The sequence below is a fragment of the Cricetulus griseus genome, chromosome 3, assembly GCF_003668045.3.
Source record: "Cricetulus griseus strain 17A/GY chromosome 3, alternate assembly CriGri-PICRH-1.0, whole genome shotgun sequence".
In the NCBI taxonomy this organism is placed as follows: Eukaryota; Metazoa; Chordata; class Mammalia; order Rodentia; family Cricetidae; genus Cricetulus; species Cricetulus griseus.
The window spans coordinates 42223514-42248851 of NC_048596.1; the positions used below are offsets into that span (position 1 = coordinate 42223514).

General features: G+C 41.5%; 1 protein-coding gene across 1 annotated transcript in view; it reads left to right on the forward strand.

Moving 5' to 3' along the window:
* Nucleotides 1-22856, forward strand: part of Rorb (RAR related orphan receptor B) — a 182597-nt gene extending 159741 nt beyond the window's left edge. Inside the window, exons 7-10 of the mRNA XM_027406548.2 lie at nucleotides 1095-1202; nucleotides 3288-3398; nucleotides 6044-6156; nucleotides 19701-22856. Coding sequence (XP_027262349.1) covers nucleotides 1095-1202; nucleotides 3288-3398; nucleotides 6044-6156; nucleotides 19701-19856 — 488 coding nt within the window. The 3' untranslated portion in view covers nucleotides 19857-22856. The remainder of the gene's footprint in view (nucleotides 1-1094; nucleotides 1203-3287; nucleotides 3399-6043; nucleotides 6157-19700) is intronic.
* The last annotated feature ends 2482 nt before the right edge of the window (nucleotides 22857-25338 follow it).

Genomic DNA, 25338 nt, shown 5'->3' on the forward strand with positions numbered 1-25338 from the left:
GAGTGAAATTTAAAATTAGTCAACAAATCAAAAGAAATTCTTCACTCCCCACAAAAATGATATTGCTGCCTTCCATTTTAGCTACCTTTAAAGTATATTTTTGCTTTAATTCTTTATCTACGTATCAAAAGATCTCTCTAAGATTATTACTCTGTGTTTGTGTGCATATTTGTGTGTGTGTGTGTGTGTGTGTGTGTGTGTGCGCGTGTGTGCATGTGCTCACGGGTAGAGGTACCTTTAGAGGCCAGAAGAAAGGATAGAATTTGCTGGAGTTGGAGTTACGGGTGGTTATGACCTTCCTGACATGGGTGTTGATAACCCAACTTTGGTTCTCTGGAGAGCAGCAAGTGCTCTTAATAGCTAAACCATCTCTCTAGTCCCTTAAAATTACTACTTTCAAAGAAGGAACATCTTTTATTTATTTATTTATTTATTTATTTAATTTATTTATTTATTAGTTGTAGTTAGGGAACAAGCTTGTTTCACATGTAAGTCCCTTCTCCCTCTCCCTCCCCTCACCCCATCCCTCCTCCCCACCCCCAGCCTACCCCCCACCCCATCCACCCACCACTCCCCAGGCAGGGTAGGGCCCTCAACGGGGGCTCTGCAAAGTCCACCAAATCTTCCTGTGAAGAAGGAACATCTTGAAAGCTCCTAGATTTGATAGAATAGCCTAGAACTTGGGGGCAGAGGCAGAAGGATCATAAGTTTAAAACCAACATGCTACATAGGGAGAAGCTTTATCAAACAAAGTAAAGTCATGCCAGGCGTTGGTGGCACACACCTTTAATCTCAGCACTCAGGAGGCAGAGGCAGGTGCATCTCTGTGAGTTTGAGGCCAGCCTGCTCTCCAGAGTGAGTGCCAGGATAGGCTCCAAAACTACACAGAGAAACCCTGTCTCAAAAAAACAAAACAAAACAAAACAAAAAAGTAAAGTTCTGAAATGTTTCCCATCTCGTTTGCACTAGGATCCCTTTATTGTTGGCTAAGTGATATATGTATATTCATTTTTAATTCCTTTAACTCTGTGCACACTGGGGACCACTTTATTGTTGGATATATGATACACATTTGGAATTCTTTTATCTCATAGGTTGCTTGGAAGTGGTGTTAGTGAGAATGTGCCGTGCCTTCAACCCATTAAACAACACTGTTCTGTTTGAAGGAAAATATGGAGGAATGCAAATGTTCAAAGCCTTAGGTAAGTTTCCCTTTGATGACAACAGAGCTTTACTAAGTATTGTCAGCTTCCCCACTTAGACTGAAATAGCAAATGATATGCCTTGGAAGAAGCTCACTAGTATCTCACTATTTGATTGGCATTGGACCAGGTGAGTGTTCAGTATTTCATCTAACTCTCCAGTTCCTGTAATTTTAGTCCCTAAGCAGGAAGGGAAGGAAAAGAGCCATGAAGCCTGTTGAAACTGGCACAATTGAGACCTTGTGGAAATCAACAAAGTCTGATGCTAAATGAGTTGGGTCTACTATAGGTCACTCTTTGGACAACTACCATTTTTTCCAGCTTCTAATTTACTGCTCTACAGAGCATATTATGTAGACCACTGGGAGTCTATGGAAGTAATCTGAAAGTTTCTTAAATAAACTCATAATCATTGGCCAAGATAATTAAAAAGAAATAACCATGTATAATAACCACAACAACCTGACGCTGGACTTGTTTTCCTTCCAGAAGAGTGTGTATCTGCCTGTGAACTCTGAGTTTCTGGGAGCACAGGCAGTTGGCAATGGCCTGGCCAGAGTGACCCCTAGACCATTCTATGTGCCACATTCAGTCATTAGGATGAGGCATGCATAAGAACATTAGCAAAGATGGGCCGATGCCAGGAAAGGTCTGAACAAGTGATAGGGCCACTTGTTCCGTATCCACCCATGGACACCAAAGAAGCCATTGCCCTTTCACCTCTTGTGCTGTTAGCTGATATGGCAGCCACCAGCAAGCCCAATGGGCTGGCACCATTCCCCTTCTACAGTTGCTATGCATCCATGTCCTTCTCCAGGCTAGATTTTCAAGAAAGGAGGAAAAGCCCTGGCAAGCAGCTTCGGGATATTTCCAGCTTCATCAAATAAACATTTACAGAGATCAGCACAAGGATAGCAATGCTAGTTTGCCAAAGTTCACAATGACTAAGGAACTGACCTGTGAGCCATCTAATTAGACAACGAAAATCAGTCTAAGGGGGTGGGGCATTGCCTAAAATGAAAGAAGCTCGTTGGCACTGTAAGAAGTCTCAGTTTGAAGCCCCTGGATACCTCATGCTCCACTGCAAATGACACTTTCTAAGCCCCGGTGTAGAACTTTCTAGGTTTTCTCTGAAAGCTGTGGATTTAGTCTAAAGGATTCTCAGATCCCTTATTTTAAAAATCTTTTCATTTTTTTCTTTTATTTTTGAGCTTGCAGTATAATTATGTCATTTTTTTCCCTTTCTTCCACCCAAATCCTCCCATATGCCCCTCCTTGCTCTCTTTCAAATGCATTACCTTTTTTGTTAATAGCTTTTACAAGTGCATGGGCGCGTGCATGTGCGTGCGCACCCATGCACGTGCGCACACACACACACACACACACACACACACACACACATATATATATATATATATATATATATAATATATATATATAACCTGTTGTGTCTGTTTACAGGGCTGACCTTTGGCTTTTGATTATTCCTGGGGAAAACTCTTCCTCCCACTCTCGGCATTCCCTCATTGTCTCTAGTTCTTTGTGTAGGGTTGAGGCGTCATGGGCTTCCCCTCATCCACTGTGGCATATCTTTTGTTGTTCTCATTCAGCTCATGTCCAGGCAGTCACATTGGTGAAACTTTATGGATGTGAAACAAAGTCTCACCATGTCCCCAGCTGACCTCAAGCTTGCAATTCTCCTGCTTCACCCTTCAGAGTGCAGACATCCTACACACGTGCCATGTGCCATCAAATTCAGCTTACTAACTTTTAAGCTAGAAATACTTTCAGATTTGTAGGGTCCAGGGTTCCCAGCTGGTGTGACATGGAGTACCCACTAGCCAGTATTTTACACACACCCCCCCCCCGTCGATAACACTACCTTCAGTTACCCGGCAAAGGTGTTACCCAGTTTCCTCATTCTACACTTAATATCAAATCACTTCGTGTGACTGAGAGCTGAAAATGTCCCATCTAGCTGTCTGATATGCAAACCCTTGAGTACCTACTTAATAATGAGGTATTTCTTCCTGTGTCCCCTCCCAAGTTCAAGTATTTCCATTTAAGATGTCTCCTTCCTTTTAGGTTCTGATGACCTGGTGAACGAAGCATTTGACTTTGCGAAGAATCTGTGTTCCTTGCAGCTGACTGAGGAAGAAATCGCTTTGTTCTCCTCTGCTGTTCTGATATCCCCAGGTAGGAAGGCACGGGTCCCTTGCCTTCTTTTCAAACCTGCTTCACTATCTTTAACATCAATTACACCTACCCAAGCCAAAGCAGTCAAGAAATAACTTTAAAGAGACTGTATTTTCTCTAGCAATTGTTTGATATTTTTGGACAATGCAAAGGCAAGTGGCCTCACATTTATTGAAATGGCCAATTTTCCCCCATAAAACAAGAATTCCCATGTGACAGGGATCACCCCAGATCCAGGTAAGCAAAACTATTCCTCAACAAATAAAAAAAAAAAAAGTGAATAGTGGCTTGACTGAGCAGCTGGGTTCTATTTTAAGTTTAAGAATAAAGGACTGTAGAATCCAATAGAGTGAAACTTAGAGAAAATGTGTAAATGAAAGACCAAGTGTAGGAACTTTAATTACCATTTTTAGACTTTTCTACCCACTGCGTATTGCAATCGTCTTTCAAGACAAATATCCTTGGCAATATTAAGCATTTCCAAGGGGAATGATAGCTATGGAGCTGGTCTTGCCTGGTGGAGAAGAAGAATCTCAGACATGGCTGCATGCCACCATTTATCTGTATGACTCCAAAGCTGTAGTTCCCTCATTGATAAAATAATGCAATAGACTCTATAATGGGGAGAGAGAAGGGGGACAACAACACACCTTCTCTAGCTGTAAAATTCAGTAAAATACTAAATTGTTTTCCAAAGCTAAGATGTGGCATTTATGGATCAAGTAAAACTGTAGCAACGGATGTACTTTAAAGTATATGGCCTGCCTTAAGTGTAACAATAAAGAGCTTGGTAATGTATAGTCATACAATATAATAAAAATAATATGACAAGAAATGTGCTCCCTCTTCGACCAGAGTCCTTCAAACAACTGTCTGTTAGATATGTGGTGTAACAGCTTGTTGACAGCTCACTACTGGTTGAAGAATGCATCCCTTCCCAATGTTAAGATTTATGCTTTCTGCAATCCATTTCTCTCTAAGATTAACCTCTTTACTTACATACTGACATTTTTCAATAAGACTGGAAGAAATAGTTTTTAATTCTATCATATCTTTAACATGTCATCCTAGCTATAGTCACAAATAGATGCCTCCACACTTTCCTATCCAGAGGCTATCTTACTCACAATATGTTCAGTTATAGACCTATCAAATCTTTTTTTAAAAAATTGCTTCTTGTTTTTATTTGACCCTTTTCATCAAAACCTGAAAGGCCCAAGAGCACAAACACACATAGGGAAAGTGACAAAAGTCCCTTCTATAACAGCAACTACATGGCAGATCATGTCCTCTTATGTTCTCACTACATCTGTCCTGAGCTCTGCTCCATGGAAGAAGACAGCCCCCATCCCTGTTTTCTGCTCACCCAAAGGAAGAGCCTTATAAAAACTCCCTTCCTCTTTGGGCATGTTTGTGGAACTCAGAGAACTCCTAGGGGCAAATGCTGAAGACACACCATCTTCAGCTTGACAGAGCAGTGGAAATGCTCATCCCAGAAGGCTAGGTTGATCTCCATGATTTAGAAATCTACCGAACTCCTTAGCCTTTTTGAAGACTCCAGATGCTGTCCTTATGCTCTGAAGAGTTTAGAAAGCATTCTATTTGCCTTACTCTTGCTGTCCAGTGGGGAGTCTTCCAGCCTGGGTAGCAGACCCACACCCCAAGGCTTTGCAATATCAAATACACTGTTTGTCATCCTGGCATAGTGCCAGGCTTAGAGGAGATGGAAGACAGATCTGTGTCCTCTCGGGTCACTTCCCCAGCCTTTTGACTTAATAACTACTGTCTATTTACTCCCAAATAGCTTAAGGAAGGGCATGAGGAACTCAATTTATTCTGATTGACAATTGTCACTGAGGTCCTTTGTGCTCACTTACGTAAGGGCTTGCTTAACTCTTGGCTTGACTTGTCCTTGCCTTGTCTAGGATTACAGAATCAAGTTTCTCACCCGACCTGAACCATGTTCAGGAGGATCTTGGCCAAGAGCTTTTCCATGTGTATTTGTTCCGCATTTGGAGTCTCCCAGAGTCTCTTGAGCAAACTGAGGCAATGATACTAGGCTGACTACACTTTGTCACCATGATGTATAAAGCTTATAAGCAGAAAGGAAGGAAGAATGTAAAGAGAGAAAGCTAGGAAGAGGATATGGACAAGAACAAGGGAAGGAGAAAGGGGGGATTAACCTACCTATCAGTTAATTCGGGACAGGAAAATCAGACTCAGAAGTTCATTTCTGAAATTGATGTATGTGAATTACAGTAGGTGTCAGCTTTATACTTGATAAAGGAACAACTCAAGCTAAGGAAGCGAGTTGTAGGTGCTAACAGTATTCCTATATGATTTCAAATCAGTTCTTTCTGCTTTGAAAGAAAATGTAAGCATCCGTCTGGAGAAGAAAAATGCTGAAACAGTTACCAGCACAAGGCAAAGGGGGGGGGGGTGAATCAAATGGCTTCCCTGTATAGCTGGCTTCACCACATTATTGGTTATAGGCTATTTTTGTTCCATATAAATAATTACATATCTTCAAAAGCAACTTACAACTGGGTGAGATAGGTCCAAAATTCAAGAGTTCATACATGCAGGGAAAAGAAGCAAAGCCTGTGTGCCCTTTTCTTACTCTTTGGCTTTTTTCCCCTTGTCAGACCGAGCCTGGCTGATAGAACCAAGAAAAGTCCAGAAGCTTCAGGAAAAAATTTATTTTGCACTTCAACATGTGATTCAGAAGAATCACCTGGATGACGAGACCCTGGCAAAGGTAAGTCCTCAGGTCACAGGCCTGCTGTATCCAAAGGAACCCCACATGAGCAAGGAGAAGTTCTGAGCAGAGCAGGCTGCATAAATACAAACACATGCTCTTTGAAAGGGAGATCAGCACATTTTGAGACGTTGAGAAAAAAGTGGCTTGTTTGAGGAGTTGTTTTGGCCTTTTCTTAGTTGGTTGTTAAGAGAGGGCCTGGCTATGTCTCCCTTGAACTCATCACCCTCCCCCTACTCAACGCCTCAGCTTCCCAAATGCTAAGGTTATGGTTGTATAGCACCATGCCTGGCTGGGGAATTGCTTTCCTGGAGCAGGACCATATTGACAGATCTGAGCCCAAGGCCCAGGGAGACAAAACAAAAGACCCACAGGTATGTCAATGTCTTCAGAGTAACAGACACTGGAATCTGGGAAACAAGCCTTCAAACTCATCAGTGAGGAAAGAGCAGGCTGCACCTCCTACAGCAGTTGGGTCTGGGCCAAATTAAGATCACTGCGATTTATTTATATTCAAAATTAGGAAGAAGCATGGAAAGTTGTGTGTGACTTTCTGAACACAGGAGTTGGCTGCCATGTGAAGTAGCAGCATGCCACTGTCAGCTTCTGCCATATACTGTCTGGTGACCTCTCTAATGTGTCAGGACAGTCCTACTTTGGGTAGTTTATCCTGACGACCTCTTAATTTCCCTTCCACTCTGATCTCTTCATATATGTCTGAAATAACTGGGGTTATTTCAACATGCTGACATAGTAGGGATGAATGCATGGAACATGCTACCCATGTCATTTTGTGTGCCAACTTTTCCTGTGGAGATGCAACACAGGTGTCTACTTACGTCAGATAGAAAACCCACAACAGACCACAGATACTACCAAAGTCCAACTTGGTAAACCCATGAGTTTTACAGGGTTATGTACAGGAATGTTAGTTGGGGGTTAATTACAGGAAGAGAATGGATTCAAAAACAGGTGCATTATCAAGACCTACCCTAGCAGCTCACAAAAAGCTGGTAAGTTGGAGCACACTGCACAGCCTGCAGGCAACTCAACAGGTTGGAAAGTGTCCGTTCCAAGTGACTCTGGTCTAAACCTCTGCCAGGCAACTTAGCTGGTTTCTGCTTCTCCCAGGCAGGTGTTCTGGTCTCTGGGTCTTCTTTGCAACCTGCTTCTTCTGAAAGTCTTTGCAGCTTAGCTCTGCCAGTCTCAGAGGGAGTCTCAGTTTTGTTTGCTTACTCCAGCAGAGAGAGGCCTTGGGAATCTGCTCAGTTTCAGAAACTTCCTGGAACTCTTGAGTTGTATACCTTCCTGCTTAAGGAGCTTTCCTTCCAGGTAGAATGTTTCAATCTCCAAGGAAACTGTTACACAACAGAGAAGTATTAAGAAAAGTTGTTCACCAAAGTAAAGTGATCATAGAAGGAAGAAGTAATTGTCATTGATTGACATTCAGCATTATTTTAAACCTTAAAGCGATTTCTCAAGTACTAGAATTTTTTAGATGAACAACATTATTTTAAATTTTAACATATCTTTGGTTTCTTAAGAATTAAAATCCTCAAAAGGCAAGAAACTGAGAAATTCAACTTATTCTTGGTTAAAGATAATAGGAATTCTACTTTTTATATTTTTATCATTAAGCCTTCCGACTCTTGGAGTTCTTTTATTTTTAAAAAGGGGGAGGAAAAAGACTATTTGGAGACAACATCAGATTTTACTTTGTACATACTGAGAACTGCTATAAAAAACAAAAAAAACTCCATAAGTAAAAAATGTTTCTTCATTATGATAGAGTTTGTTAAAATTAACACATTACCAGGAAGAACTTTTCCACAGCACTTTCCAATGATAGTTCCCTTCGACACAACTTTTCCTAAGGGCAAGTTATTTGCTCTATGTACCTCATTTATTATCCAATCAAGAGTAAAGGTTGAACCTACTGTTAGCCTCTTTGGGCAAAAAAAAAAAAGGCAGCAACTGAATATCTTCATATAAGTCTGTAATTGCTTACTGGCATGTAGGAATAAATATATCCAGTGAATTAATGTAGAGTGTTTCCTTTTGTCTTGGTGCATTATTCATGGTACATAGTACTAGGTCTCCCAAGGACATTTTCATACAAATATATAATATACTTTGACCATATCTCCTCTACCTGTTATACTCTCTCTTCTCTCCAGAAGCGTTCTTGCTTGTATTTTGGATCTCCTAAAAGTTTCGGTCTCTACATTTAGTTCCTAAAGTTAGGGACTTAAAGAGAAACAGAGTCAAACTAAAGGTCTTGCCAGTCTTCTTAGGAAAGTTGTCTGCCTAAAAACCCTGCTCTCAACATCCACCCAAGAAGGATTAGAATTTGATGTTTCTGTACAGATTGTAATGATTTCTCAATTGCTCCTGCAGGAAGGTGAAATATTTGTACTTATATGCTTACTCTAGTTTCTCCATACTGGCCTCTTGGTCATGATTTGAACTTTTAAAATTGGCAAATGTAATATACTTGGTGGCAAGAAAACAATTACAACATTGATTTAAAGATCAGCTTAAACCTGCTTTCTTCAGCATTAGTGAAAGAAAAACACTTAATTCTATTCTTTTTAATTAAGAGATATTTTTAGAAGATTGGATCCTGGGAAAACTCTAGGAGAAGGTTATTTCTTGTGCAACATTACCTAGAGCCAGATGATGGAGCATTAACTTCCAGAGCTCATGTGTAAATGCTGGGTTCTTGATTGGACCATTCTTTATAATAGCCATCGCATGAATGAGATGCTACTTACTGATGTGGAAAGACAAAAATACAATGAAGAAGAGATTCTCACTTGTCCCCAATGGATTCAGATACACAACTTCATTTGTCTGAGTTTCAGATCCATTGTCAAGTACCAGGAAGCAGGAGTGGATCCATATAGCTTCTTATTGCCTTAACATTTTGAGGACATGGGTTCTATCAGTGTTTAGGATGGTGTGCAAATCAGCTTGCTGTCTGTATGACAAAAGGCCTGATAGTAACAACTTATAAGAAGGGATGGTTTGTTTTGACTCATGGCTTCAGAGGTGTCAGTACATGGTCATTTCACTGTAATTTTCTGGCCTCTGGAGAGACAGTATACCATTGTAGGAGCACATAGTGGAACAAGGTTGCTCACCTAATGGTAGCCAGATGCAAAGAACAAGTCAAGAATAGAGAAAACTCCCAATATTCCCCAGAATGCCATGTCCCCAGTTACCTAACTTTCTTTCTCTATGCCACATTTGTTAAAGGTCTCACCACCTCCCAACAATGCCATAAGCTTGTGAACAGACATTTAATATATGCATCCCTGGAGAGCATTTAAGATCCAAGGAAAACCAACACCTCCAACAGAACTGTCCCAAAGGAACAATTTTCATTAAGCCCAAGAGAAAGACCACTCCACCCCACTGTAGACTCTTCCCATCTTTACAGAAACTTGTCTTATTCCTTCATGGTCACTTCTTAAAAAACAATGGTCATTTTAGGGCAAAGGCTTAGGTTAAATCTTCATAGGATGGGATGGGGCACCAGTCAGTCATGGTTATAATTTGAAAAAAGAAAATGTTTATACCACTTGCCTGCTTGACAGTGAATAGCTGTAGATGATAGCAACATAAAGGCACATTATCCATGCCATTGGTGAACTTCATCCTGAAAGAACGGACTCCAACATACTTCCAACACACCTTGAAATTAAAGTTTAGGCAGCAATGCTTTATACTTTGAGCCAAACTTCAATTTAGTGAGGATTTGAAAATTTAGAAGTTCAGTATCCATTAACTAGGAAGCTTCAGTGTCTTTATATTAATCAGCTTTATCCATGTGAAAGGATATTTGAGGCAAAAAAAATGTTAGAGAATAGATTTTCCTCTCCTTATAAGCATGTTAATATGTGTCACATTTTTTAAATAAATTATTATAGCTGTGTTAGCTAAAAACCCCAAACACAGGGCTCAAATTCCCTGTATAACAGGCTGAAAGTGTCACCAGTGTCTTGGAAGTATTTCAATGACTAACTTACATAATTTATAAGTATTTCATCTAGTTCATAAAGGTATTTACCTTCATGTAAGCTATTGTGTTTGGGATAGGATCGAGGGTGACAGGAGGAATTTTAATTCAGTAGGGAAATGTCTATATAAAAAATATGTTTGGAATCATCACTAAAGGATGGAAACTTTTCACAAGATAAAAGTGGATGATGGGGAAAGGGAAGATCAGTGTTCCATGTGATGGGACAGTATGGAGGTAGGAAAGTAGAAGGTTTATTCATGCTATAAATAATAGTTAGATTGGGTAGGATCCTGAATTTGAGAAGGCAGGAAATGAGATAACACTGGTCACTTTCATGAAAGCTCATGAAAAAATAAATAGACGTATATATTTTTAAGCCCCATATGACTAGAGGAGGCAGCCCATCTGTTTCTGGGCTTCTCTTTTCTTGTCTGGGAAACGAGTAGGCTGGATTGCCTGGTCTTTAAGTTCCCTTCAGTATAGCATCCTTTGATGTCCAAAAGAAAAAAACAAAGGTTCTTCCAGACATTCTCTTTGCCCTCTGCTGCTCAGTCTTACGTGGTTATTTTAAGGACTCCTTGGATGTTTTCCATTGTAATGGGGAACAGAAGAGGATAGCTTTGCCCCATCTTGCTGATTGAAACTGGTACTGTGTGTCATAACCATGTTGTTTGCAATGATCTTCTAAACCAAAGCGTGCAGTGTTGATGGTGCATGTGTCAGCCTCTCCATCAGCTCTCCAGGGCAGTTTCAGCTCCTGATGTGACAAGCATTGGCCTGACCCATTGGAGGAGGTTCGCTTCCTAGGTGAGGATCTATGAGGTTCAGGGTCCAGTTGAGGACAGCAGGACTGCTGAGTAAATGGAAGGATATCAGTAGTAAATTCTGAACTGTGAAGAATGCTGTCACTTCAGATCTCTCACCTGCCATCCTCCTTCATTATAAATCACTAAATCTTCCCTTCTTGTTACTCTGACCATAGGGGCAGAGGCAAAGAAGAAGGAGGGACCAGTCCAAGGTAGAGAGCATGCTGTGAAAGTATATACATAGTCAAGGACAAAGCCCAGAACTGGGTGTCTCACTCAGTCTTGCCTTCAAGTCCATTTCCCACTCTTCCCCTCTGGGTCCGGCCAACAGTTGGAGGCACATCTGACACAGGGCTTCCCAATTCAGTCCTTCCTTTCTGCTTCCTGGGTCATTAAAATCATCAGATAGCCTTAGTTATATATTTATTTCCTCCTAGCAATTCTGCAAATGGAAATGTCTGCAGTTGTGTTCTTATCCTAAGTTGTAATGAGAAGTACAAGACCATCAAATTCTCTATTATGTTTTTACTGGACGTTGTTGATGTAGACTCTGAAGTTCAGACATAAAAGAAATCCATATCTTCTACCCACCTGACACACAGCCTGTCATTTGCTTTTCTGTGTCTGAAAATAATCTCTCACCTGGGTGAGAGATCTGAGCATTACTTTCCCCTTCCAGGTGAGATACTACAGTATGAAGCCCTAAGTTTGCAGGAAGCCATGCCTCCTTCATATTCACACAAATCACAGCCACCACTTTACACTGCACAAGAAATTCTCACGTGGAAAAAGTGTTCCTAAGTCATGGTGATTTTATTCACAAATGCTTATTACAGATCAAATCTGCAATGTATGTATATATGAGATATAATATCACATGACATGGAGCATAAAACGAAGCACTGCTATGATTACAATAAAAAGCAATCAATGATCAAAATCACATGTGTGGTCAAGGGAATGAACAATTCAGAGTGGCTGAGATTTTGCTGTGTACAACACTGTACTGATAGGTCCAGATAAGTTGACTTTGAGTTTTCAAAGTTATACTCTTATTATCTTACTTTTGGAAAGAGAAAATTGAAAACTCGAGTGATCATATACCTCACCCAGAATGGATCAGTATGTGAGCAAAAGAGTCAGAGTTCAAACCTAAGCCACTACCAGCAGCTAAATAATTAGTTTGTGGGTTCCCACTCCTAAACATTTGATAAACTCAGAAATAGACACCCCCTCCAAAGATCCAAGTCTCAACCCTACTTTACATGTTAGTGTTGAAAATCTTACTTGTCTCATTTCTGGCCACTCTCAGATGATCTATGCTTTCATAAGGACCAGGTATCAGCAACACCACTGTGAAATGAACATAGAAGAAACAACCATTCACCCAATAGAGTCTACGCAATAAATACCGCAGGAACCACGGAAACTAGAAAGCCGTTCATGCTGTTTTTCCTTGCATTCTCCATGGGATCAGAAACATCAGACCACTCTGGTTAATAATGGAATGTTGAGGCGTGTGGTGTGTGTGTGTGTTTGTGTATTCTTTCCAAGCATGTAATTTTAGTGTGATCTGAGACTTCCTAGTTGGGTAACTAGTGAATAGGGGTCAAGTTCACCTGAAATAAGTACTATCACAAAACAAAACAGCCCTGCCCAGATCTTGTGGCTTATGTCCTCAGTCTCACCACTCTCTTTTCTATTTGGTGAGGGATTTGTTATGCAGTTTTAAATGTCTGTTTTTTTTTTCAAATTTCTTATATTGCTCAGTGAATATCACAATGTAACTTACCTGTGTAACCACATCTGGGGCATCCCCAAAGCTCCCCTCAGGCTTCTACACAGCTGTAAATACATAGTAGAATAATGCAAGAACAGGCAGAATTACATAAAATACCTTAACAGAGTCCCCACGTTTTACATTTCAAATCTATATTCACAGAACACAGCTCTCTCCTGGGAGAGTTTGCCACTTCAACCTGCATTTGTTATGAATACAGGAGCCAGGAGAGCATGGGGAACAGTGCATGGCAGCTTCTTCCGGGAACTCAGGGAAGAGCCCAGACTGTGTCCGCGTATTGTAGCTGCTTACAATGAACCAGCACACACTGTAAGGCCAGAACCACAAAATTCCAAACACTGTCCATCAGATCAAGCATCTGTAAATCACAAGAGTTCAGTAGGTTACTCTTCACTCTTTAAGTTGCTGGTTGGTGTACTCATTGTGGTTCTGTAGTTACAAGTAATACGAGGCAAGTTTAGCTGAGCTAAAAAATGAAATGAGATGAAGCAGTGGAAAGGTATAATGGAACCTAACGTTAAGGGGAAAAAAGCAGTTCCCACTCATGGAAAGGCTGGGATTGGGAAGCCTTAAGATTTTCCACTTTACATTTATCCATCTTGAGGTATCTAATTTGTTTCTCTCTCTCTCTCTCTCTCTCTCTCTCTCTCTCTCTCTCTCTCTCTCTCTCTCTCTCTGTGTGTGTGTGTTGTGTGTGTGTGTGTGTGTTGTGTGTGTGTGGCTGGCTGGCTGGCTGGCTGTCTCTCTGTGTGCCTTTGGCTGTCTCTCTTTATCGCTGTCTGTCTCTCTCTGTGCGTGCCTCTGAATGTCTCTCTATTTCTCTCTGTGTGTCTGTCTCTCCCCCCCTTTCTCTCTCTCCCTCCCCCTCTGTCTCTTTCTCTCTGTCTGAATACCAATGCTTTGCTTCCTGGTCCTCACGGGATAGTAACACCGAGCTCCTTAAGTTCCTTGCTGTCTTGGCTGCATTTAGAAAGTACCTTGAGGCTGTCAGTCTGATTCCAAATCCTAGCCCCAGTCGAGACAAAGGCCTGCTTCTAATGCCACCCCCTATGGCCATGTGGAAGGAAGACGTGCCACAACATGGATGTCATGAATAGTCAGAGGAGAGGAAGGGAAGAGTTTATGGCATGGAAAGGAATCTGAAGCTCAATACTATTTTAATCTAAATGCCTAGGTCTGGTTACACAAATTCAAAAAAGAAATTTGAACCTGGACAGGTGAAATGGATGCGTCCAGCTTCTCCTTCTTCTACTTTGATCCAACCATTGCTGGCTTCCTACGTCAGGATGAACAACTTCCTGATGGCGAGTTTTACCCTCTGCTTGTCCCATTTTCCCAACATCAAATGTACCACTTCTAAAAATGTGAATTCTCTCATAAAACCTCTCTCTGGAGAGAAGCGTAGGATTGTTATCTCTCCTCAGCTAGCGGCTTTCTCTTCTTGTAGACCACTGTAGACATAAGCCACAGCTTCCTTCTTATAAGAAACACTTGTCATTAAAAAAAAAGAGAGAATGTGAGATGCCCTTTTATAGATCTTCTGTCTAGTTCTGCAATGAGGATTATTTGGATGTGAAGGAATTTCATGATGATTCCGAATTGACTACCCCCTCCATCTCCAAGTGCTTCTGGATCACCTCCCCAGCTGTTTAAAAAGTTGTTGAATCATTAACTGCTGCTGAGGCTGCTCTGAGCTCCCTTTGAAATGGGGGTCCCCAGCTGCAGTACATAATATTAATGAGCAATAAGTGACTGCCTGCTGCTTCCTCCTCTGGGCCCTTCTGGGCGCTGCCAAGTGCTTGTCACTGTCTCTATACAACCTCCTGGCCTATCGTGCCTGCAGAGAGGTGATGCCACACCAGCACGGCCATTCCCACAGCTGATGGGATGTCTCAGGCAGCCCCTTCTGAGACGATAGAGTTTGCCACAGCTCTCTCGCTTTCTCAGTGTCATTTGCTGACAGAGTTTGTTAGCTATTCAGCCCATTCTACAGACAAACAATAGCAAATGGATTTAAATCCCATACAAGAGACAGAAGTGAATATGAGCCAGGCTCTGAGGAGAAGTGAATTTTTATCAGAAAGAGACAAAAGTAAACATTCGCTTTCCAAAAACAGACATACAGTTCCCTACCTCTAGTCAAATGAGAAGCCATCAAGGGTCCAGTCTCACTCTTGTGTTTTCAATTTCCCATATGATCCACCCATAAGAGAAGTAGCAAAGGCAGGAAGAACCATGCTACTAGGATCTAGTCTATAATCAGTCAATGAATAAATTTATTGCCACAAAAAAATGAAAAATAGTCGTGATTTTGCACACTCATTCCAATAAAAGCAAATGACTAATTTTCCTATGAAATAACACATAATGTGCTCAGACTCAGACTTGGGTGCTTAGCCTAAGATTAAATTGGGTCTCTGCTGCTGTTAGCATCCTATGACTGACGAGCATGGCCTCCCCCTTTCACTCCTTGAAGGAAATGGTAAGTGGAGCTGGAAACATCACAGCTTAACTTTCACTGTCTGCTTGATTGGATTAAGAATCACCACACTACATCTGGGAGGGCATTTCCAGAGAGGACTAACTGAGGGAGAAATAGCCATCCTGAATCTGCTGGGAATGTCTTAGTTACTTTTCTATTGCTATTAACAGACACCGGGACCAAGGCAAACTTATAAAGTATTTGACTGGGGCTTGCCTACAGTTTCAGAGAGTGAGTCCATGACCATCATGGCAGGAAGTGAGTCTGGCAGCTGACAGGCAGGCATGGCTCTGGAGCAGCAGCTGAGAGTTTACATCTATATCTAAAATTGGAGGCAAAAAGCTGGGGCCCAGCATGGGCTTTTGAAACCACAAAGCTGACCCCCAGTGACACACCTCTTCCAACAAGACCACACCCCCTAATCCTTCCCCAAAGAGTTCTACCAACCAGAGAATAAGCATTCAAATATCTGACCCTTTAGGGGCCGTTCATTTGAACCATCACAGGGGAACCTGCAAAGAAGAAAGAGCCCAGGGGCTGATGGTCCAGTCAAAATAAAGGAAAGCCAGCTGCACTGTAATACGCCCCTCCATACACAAAATCTGCTAGGTGCCTGCCTTGATAAAATCCCCTCTATCCCACCACTTCCTCAGTGCCAGGATAAACTGATGCTTCTGAAACTGGGACCCAAAATGAAAACCCTGCACATGACCGTGACGTTGTCCTCTCATATTTTGGTTGCAATGACTAGAAAGTAACTAATACAATAGCCATCGTGTGTGTCGTCAGCAGACAGCAGGCAGCACTATAAAACCATGAGTATTGACTCATTAAATCCTCCCAGCCTCCCTCTGAAACAGGAAATGTTATAGCCACCATCTGTGCTGGCTAGTTTTTATGTCAGCTTGACACAGACTAGAGTCATTTTGGAAGAAGGAACCTCAATTGAGAAAATGTCCCCTCCAGATTGGCCTATGACCAAGCCTGTGGAACATTTTCTTGATTGATGATTGACGTGGGTGGGCCAATCTGACAAGGAGTGGGTGGTCTTGGATGGTGTCATAAAGCAGGCTGAGTAAGCCATGAGGAGCAAACCAGTAAGCAGCACTTCTCCATGGCTCAGAAGTCTGCTTCTGTCTCCAGGTTTTTGACTTGAGTTCCTGACCTGGCTTCCCTCAGTGATGGAATAGTAAGCTGTAAATGGAATAAACCCTTTCTTTCCCAAGATTCCTCTGGTTGTGGTGTTTTATCACAGCAATAGAAACCCTAACACAACATCTGGCTCATAAGGAAGCTGAGTTAAGTGGCTTGGCCAAGACTGAGTATTTTGGCAGTACTAGGATCTCAGCACAGACAGCCTGATCCCAAAGCCCTATATCCATTATTCTCTCTATGTAATGCCTGTATGTCACCAAGAACTCCCAACTTGTCCCTCATCATATAATAGAAGGAACATATACAGCTCTCTCTCTGTAGACATGAAAATGTCTTTGTCACCTGAAAGAACCTACTCGACACTCAGGGAATAGGACCAATTCAGAGAGAATACAGAATTTACTTGTCAAATTTGAAAGTTTTTCCCCCCACAAATCTGAGCCTCCAAGGCACCGTTTCTCAGAGCCTATTCCACCGGCTCATGACATGAGTGTTCACAGGGGATGTTTACTTCAAGCATGGAATCTGACACACTGGAACTGAATCCCTGGGAGAGGGTCCTGGTTATCTGCACTTTGAAGAAGCCCTCCAGTGATTCTTATCACGCTAAAGATTGGCAGTCATTTCACAGTTGCATCTGGAAGTTTCGGCAGCATTTCGGATCATCAATCCAACAGCCGATGATTATGGGAGGTTTTCAGAGCTCCTCCGCATTCAATAGCTATTTCAGGGAGCACTGTAATGTGCAAGAAGTGTTTCTAAATTGTTGCTGTTTCCTTCTGTGTGAGGCAGCTGGTTAAGAAAACCTCAATAATTTCCCAAGGGCTCCAGTTAAGTGGACACTTTTTAAACTGTTTACATATAAAGATATACAAAAGACACTTTTCTACACCAGACTCAAAGTGAGTCTTTCAGAATGGTGTTCTGGTCACCTGGGACATAGACCGTAAGAGCTGCCATATTCTGGCTGTGCACACCTCTCTATCGTCATCAACCCCAAACCTAAGCTCAATTACTGCCTTAGTCAGCCTAAGCTGCCTTCGGAACATTACATACACAGCATCTTTGCCCCCGATCCTAGGTATGTGAGGTTTCTTTACCCAAGTGGCTGCACAGTTCTCTTTCTTTCTTCCCTGCTCAGAGTTGCTGTCACAATCTTAGGGAAGGCTTGTTACAAGAAGTTAGGATATCTTGGGATCTACCACTTCTTGGCTACCACCCATCACTCTGACCACAGCTTTTCTCTCTGAGTTAATCAGTGTGGTAACTTAATCTCTAATTGCCTTAGCAAGTACTCTATGGGCAAAATCCGGAACAATTTTGTGCCTTCCGGTGTCTTGATATTAAATAAGCATGCAGTTAATTGTTGTAAAGTGTCTTGACTGAAAGAAATGTCGTTCATACTGTTGAAGATAAAGTCTTGATTCTCAGTCTGAAGTCTGACATGGACAACAAAGCTACCTTTTTTCTTTCCTAGCCTTTCTTCAGACAGCAGCAGAGATGGCTAGGATGCAGAGCCAGAAGCCTCAAACATCTTTGAATGTTTGAAGCCTCACATCATAAAGATGTGTCTAGATCCCTTTAGTGTGTCAGCAGCTCTACTCCTAAAGCTGGTTTTACATTTCTCATAGCACCCTTACAGAATAATTAGTGGTTACAAGGAAAGTTAGTGGAAGGGGGGAAATTCTGATTTTGAAGAACCACAGGGTAATTATCTGTTTGCCGTTCAAATTCAAAGGCTGAAATGCATTCTTCTTGGTGAGAGGGGGAGCTGACCAGGACATCACCTGGGTTTGCTTAATTGTGTTTTGTCATCATCACTTTGCAGTCCATCTTCAAACAGCTGTGTAAACCACCACACTTGCCTTTAGTAAGAGCATTCCCTGTAGGAGAGTCTATCGCAATACCGACAGTTATAATGCCGCATGAACACATGCTTAAGCTAATCGGATACTAAAGGATGGTTGCAAGCATGTGTGACATCAGAAATGTTCATCTCCTAAGATCTTTATAGCATGCAGCACAATGGGGATCATTTAAATTATTACAAACATTGTTTTCCTGCTTTAACTCAAAGAAATACAATTTAGTATGTAGTTACGGTTGTATGTAATGTAATGATTTGATATACACATATTCATGTTGGCTGTAGACACAGCTCCATGGAAGAGCAGCCACCTGGCATGTCCAAGGGTCTGGTTCCATCTTTAGCAAAGAAAAAGAAGGAAGAGGAGCGGGAGGAAGGGAGAGGGTACTTAATCAAAGCCTGGTGATTATATGCAAGTCTTTTACTTGTTTGTGAAATGCTTCCCCAAGGACATTCGAAGCCAGTACCTCTCAGGCTTTCTTAAGGAAACACTTCATTTTCTGCATTGTAGTGAAAAAAAGATTAGGGAGGAGCAGGTGAATTTGGTGAGCTGGACTTCCGAGTCCTATGGAGGGAGCATCGTGGATCACACCTCCAACAGATTTTTTTAATCAGTGTACAAAATAATAAACTTCATTATGCCACCTTCACGCCTAGCATAGCATGTATCCCATTCATATCCGTGCCCACTGCCTTCTCTATCAACCACCCCCCCCCAGCTCCTCTCCTGCTGGTCCCCATCCCTTCCTCCCCAGTCTCCTCCGCCTTTGTCATAACCTCATACTGCTTTCTTTTACTTTCCTAATACTATCATCCTGCAAAGCTTAGCAATGTAATATGCATGTCCCAGGAGTCTGCAGGAAATGACGGATAATCATTAGTTAACAACTACATTTCCTACCTGCAGATTTCAGAACACTTTCATATCGATTTCCTTACGCTAGCCACGTAACTCAAAGAGAAAGATAGGCTTAACAAGCCCATTTTACAAGTGAACAGACTGAGACAGAAAGTGCCTCAGAGTCCCACTGTCCTCCACGGTTAGGAAGCAGGATTCCTATTCAGATGGCTGGCCTGCTCAGCACCCAGTCACATATACTAAACAAGAAGGCCTCCTGTGCATATTTTATTTCGGAACAATGAACCAGGAGGCTTAGCCCTCCTTCCTTCTTTGCTTGCTTGCTTGCTCTTGGTTTTTGTTTTTTTTTTTTTTTTTTTTTCTTTAGACCATGGGATGAGGAATGTTTTTGTTTTCTTTTCAAGGGAAGCTGAAAGTGAGCCTTCTCTCTTTCTGAACATCTTTTTCCAAAGCCATTTACCTTTACCCAGGTCCCCCAAAGACACTAATTCACAAAAGAGTCCACTAACGAGCTTCCCTCTTTGTCTCCCTCTGTCTCTGTGTTCTGCAGTTAATAGCCAAGATACCAACTATCACGGCAGTCTGCAACTTGCATGGGGAGAAGCTGCAGGTATTTAAGCAATCTCATCCAGACATAGTGAATACACTGTTTCCTCCATTGTACAAGGAGCTCTTTAATCCTGACTGTGCTGCGGTCTGCAAATGAAGGGGATGAGAACTCTCAGTCACGGAATGCATCGCCGCTAAGACAAAAGCAATGTGTTCATGGAGACTTAAGGAAAATGTCACTACTGCAACATTAGGAATGTCCTGCACTTAATAGAATTATTTTTCACCGCTACAGTTTGAAGAATGTAAATATGCACCTGAGTGGGGCTCTTTTGTTTGTTTGTTTGTTTGTTTTTGAAATGATCATAAATATACAAATATAGGACACTGGGTGTTATCTTTTTTAATTTTATTCGGGTATGTTTTGGAGACAACCGTTTATAGAATTTTATTGTAGATATATACAAGAACAGAGCCGTACTTTACATGGTTACTTTTCCTGTTGATTGTTCAAATATAATTTAAGGAAATTCCACTTACTAGGCTTACCTATTTCTATGTTTTTAGATAGTTGATGCATGTGGAAATTCGTAACTGTCTTGGAAAGTACTGTGCATGTATGTAATGAATATATAATATGGAAGAGTATTATATATGACTATTACGTATTCATGCACTGTGGCTTCAAATACCATGCCCACTAGCAATGGAGGTTCAGTCAGGTTTTCTCATGTGATTTACTACTTTCTGTTATACATTACTTTTATGTTAGATAATCAGGGTTTTCTTTTCCAGCCAGAGTTTTCTGCCCATACATAACAACAGGATAGTCCCCATTCAGAAGCAAGTCTACAAAGGTATCGGTGTGACATAGAGCAGCTTTCTCAAAGCTCCACCTCTACCAATGACTTGAAAGCCCTGACAAGACAGCACATGGTGGGGGGATGGGATTTGAAGCCATTTTCCTGTTCCATAAATCAGGCTGTAAACCAGACAATAATATTTTTTTTACTACAATGCAAAATATTAGGTTTTCCCCCATTTGGATTTAGATTTCAAATTGTGAAAGAAACTTAACTTTGATGCTTATTATTTCTTTAGCAAAAGAGAAAAACTCAGTCTAAGAACCATGACCACCATCAATGTTTTTAGAAACATTTGACTAGAAGTGTAAAACAAGGCCCCAGTGCTATTTTGTGTAGTCATTTTCTAACCATTTCCCCCCAAAGAACAGAAAGAAATAGAACATACAAAGTAAAGAAGTAATTCATTCAATTCATACTCATTATAATTTGTTAGAAAGCACATCAATAAAAAAGAGTAAGCAGTCTAGAGCCTAGGACCTCCAATTTTTTCAACTTCAAAATGCTGTATTATAAAATAGAGCAAAAATTCAAAATATTAGACAAAAATGCTGTATTATAAAATAGAGCAAAAATTCAAAAGATTAGAAAAGAAAAAATAATATATATATATATATATATATATATATATATATATATATCCCAAGGCCGAAATTCTTTCCTACACAGATGTAAATGGCATCCTCTGTCCGGACATACTGGTTATTTTTTAGCCACTTAAAAGAACAGAATGCAAGGATGCTCTATGCAGGGTCTTCACCCATGCTCCTATGAAATTAACCATCAGAAAAGCATGAGCCATTTGTTCTTCTAGTCCCTGGAAGGCCTGGGCCTTTAATCCGATCTAGTCCAAAGTAACACTTTCGAAGAAACAGCCAGGGGACACACTCATGTATAAGACATGATGTACTGTAAGTGTGGCATGGCCCCTAGCTTATAAAAACCTGCCCTTTCTCCTTGTGCTCACACACACACACACACACACACACACACACACACACACACACACACCATGTGTTTCACTAATAGAAGCTTTGTTTTTGGTTTTGTTTTTTGGTTTTGTTTTGTCTTTAATTTCTTATGTTCTCCTGAAGTTCCTGGCTGAGAGTCATCTCCAAGACGCCTCAGAACTCTGTAGGATAATCCAAACAGTAATGCTGTTCATCTTTCCTTTCCAAAAACAGGGGCTTTTGCTCACCTCATGATTGATGAATTCCAAGCCATTGGGGGGAAACAAAAGGCTTTAAAATAATGAATCTCTTTTTCAACCACTGTTATATTCAATTAATTTAACTACATTGAACCAAATTACCTTTGGTTCTGAGAAGACAGCTGTAGACTGCTTATTATGCTGCTACAGGGACCTAGTTCTTTCTGGTGTAAATGTCACTCCTGCTAGCTCTTTGTATAAAGAATTAATTCCAAGAGTCATATTTCCTTCTAATGGAAAGATACTTTTCTGATTGCTAGGAAAACAGGGTAATGGAAGGCACTCAACTAAACCAAGCTGCTTCCAAATGCGATGTATGTTTTATGATTGGCTTGTGATAGGCAATGCTTACTGTGTCTTCTTGGCGTTCCCCTTTGAGCTTTGAACTCATGTCAATCTTTGTTTTCATTGTTCTGGTTCCCATTGTCAGCCTGTAAAGCCCGCTGGGCTGCAAAGGGAATCATTTGTTGCCTCCAGTTTACCTTAGAGGATTTACATTGGCTCAATTGATGAAGTAGCTGAGAATTTTTTTTCTCCTTTGCCCCACGGGTGGTGTAGGAAAAGATTATTCCCCACATTTGCCTCAGGGGGTACTGGTTTTGAAATTGTGTCATTTCCACTAGTGCTAGCATTTCACTGGGACAGCGTGAACCTTTTGAAGCAAAGGGACAGGAAACAGAGCTAGGAACTGAACCAGAACCAAACAGTGGTAACCAGTACAGGCACAGCCCGCTTTCCATCCAGAGGAGAGAGCTCCAGTTTTGGCTGCAGTTGCCAACTTTTCCCTTAAAAGAGGATCAAGTCATGTTTTTAATGGTAAGAAAGCCTTTAAACACTGTCCTTTGAACGGCTCAGTGACTACATGAAATCTCAGTAAGAAAAACTCTCTTTTACCACACACAGTCTCAGCATGCTGTTCCTTCTGAGAACTGGCCAATGTTCAAAGTGTGCTAGCATGAGGCTCGCTCTGGAAGAAGGGGCTGGGGTCTGTAGTCTCCTTCATGCCTCAAGGATGACAATCACGACTTGATGTAGATGTTGCACTGAATCTGCTCAGGGATGCTTCATTTAAAAAAAAAAAAAATCATCGAGAAGTGGGAGGGATAAACAGGAAGATGACAATGCAAGCTAAGCGGCATAAATGAAACATGCCAGTGAGAGACCCTCTCTAACAGGCTTCAGACCAGCCCCCGTGACAGCGTGACAGAAAATGAATGAATTACATTTCTTCTTTGGACCTGCCTAAAAGTTCTGCACAAGTAAAAAAAAAAAAAGATTAGTTTCATTCTCTAAAATGAGCAAAGAACAAACCATCCAGGCTGTCCTGTTTATCTCCCAATGAATCCAGGCTTCCTGTGTAAGCCCTTAGCAAAAGAAATGCAGGATCTAACTGTCACAGGACAGAGTTGACAGGTTGTGTGAATGACAACTCTAGGGCATCTATACTCTGTAGGGGAAAAAAAGGCAGATTTTAGAGGGAAAATGAGAGATTTCAAATCTGGGTTGACAGTTACGAATGGCCATGCTGTCTGTGACTTGGCCTATCTTTGTGTCAGTTTTTCTGGGGATCTTTTATTCCCAGATTAGACACTGAAGGTCAGGATATACTTTCCAAACACACTTTCTGCATTTTCTTTATCTGAATACTTTCTTCAGGGTTCTGGGCTAGAGGACTTCTAAGTAAAAAGCGGAGAATACTGTGGTCTTAGGTGATTAGATTCCTCTAGCAGCAGCTGAGAGACTCTAGGCTATGCCCAACTGGATATTAACAAGAGGCTTCAGGGGACATCAGTGCATTTCCATCATGGCTGCCTTACCAAGCAGGTTACTTCCCAGCAGTCAAGCTGAACTATTTGGAGGAAGCCTTGAAGAAGGCACAGCCACCTCCCAGTGGCTCTCCATAATGCTGCACATACGGGGCTCAAATTCTAAGATAACTCTTAGAATCCAAGGACAGCCTAAAATGTTCTTTTTTTTTTTCCTTTGCTGTTGTTGTTCATTCATTCATTTGTTTTCTTTTGTTTGTTTTCGTTTTCTTTTTTTTTTTCAAAGACACCAGAAACAAGTAATGCTAGTGTAGTTCCACATCCTTAGGTTCTCTTTATTCCAGAAGCAGGAAATTTTTGGCTGCTGTCCAAATCATGTTTTTTTCTGGGTCTCTTTTTTCCTGTATTAACTCTTGTTTCTAATGAAATTACCACAAGGGGTAGTAGGTTCAGGCAAAGATGTCTCTGCTCTGACAAGGACTAAAAGGTAGCGATAACTCTTAAGTATGTATCTGAGGGAAACTTCTGCAGAGTCCCTTCACAAAGAGGAGGGAAATGCCACCAAGATGAAGAGCTGTTTGACGCTCTATTTACATCTGCTGGTACATGTGCAGCCAGAAGAAAGGCCTGGTGTGGGGAGCCACAGGGTCTTTTGGAAACAGGTTGATAACCCTTTTTCTTTTAGAGAGGGATATGTTTCAGAACCAGAGGTGCCTGCCTGTTTAAATCAACAGATAAAAGCTCAGTCATCACCCCCATCCCCCAGAATGGCAAGGAACAGATGCAAATAGTGATGCAGTTGTAGCAAGCTGGCAAGGAAATGCCCTGCCCATGACAGGACAGCCGCCATTCGGCTGAGGTTGCATGCTGACAGTGCTTCTGAATTATGTAAGCTGTCTTGGTTGTAAATGCTGACAGTTGACTCTGAGCATAGTAAAGACCAAACAAACACATCTCTGAGCAGAAGAGGTTCACAGACTGCCAGCTTGCCACCTCGGGTTGATATCAAAAATCACATCTAGAGGTCTATTCGGCTGGAGCCGGTCAGGCTGGATTTAAAGGAAGATGACATTAGGATGACGTTAGTACAGAGCGGGAGAGGAGAAATCATGCCCTTCTCATTCTCAATTTGGTTTCAATATTTACCCATCACAACGCAGGGATATAATAGCAGGTGGCTTGAACAAAATAGCAATTGAAAGATAAAGGCAAATCGGTTGAAGGATGGCTTACAAAAGACACTTCCATGTGTCCTGCCGAGCTCCACTGTGGACGAGCCCAAGAGAACTAGATTTCTTGTCCTTTTTTTTTTTTTTTTTTTCTGAAAGTCAGATGTATAACTTTTATGTTTTTGAGCCTGTACATGTGCCCTTAAATGTATGGCTTCAAATCTGTGACACTTTCCCAGTTTCTCTTAGCTATACATTTCACAGCAATTTATTCTGTCATTGAGATAGCCTCGCCCCCTTGTTCTGAAGTGCAGGTCACGGGCTCCTACGCAGCAGGTGGGACTGTCTGTCTGTGCACTTTTTTCCTAAGCTGCTGAAATTCCTCCGAGGTGAACTGGTCACAGCAACCATTGCTTCCTGCATGACCAAAGCACAACCTCCAGTGGATCAGAGAAACCAGGCCAGTGGTTGTTCTCATGGCCAGAACTAAAGCACAAAGATTACTGGAATTAAATAAGCCCAACAAGGGGAAATGCAGGTTATCTGTACCCCTGTTGGCAGCATAAGGCTCACAACGCTTACACTCTGGCTGTGTCTAATGGTGAACAACCCCATGTCACCAGCACAGTCA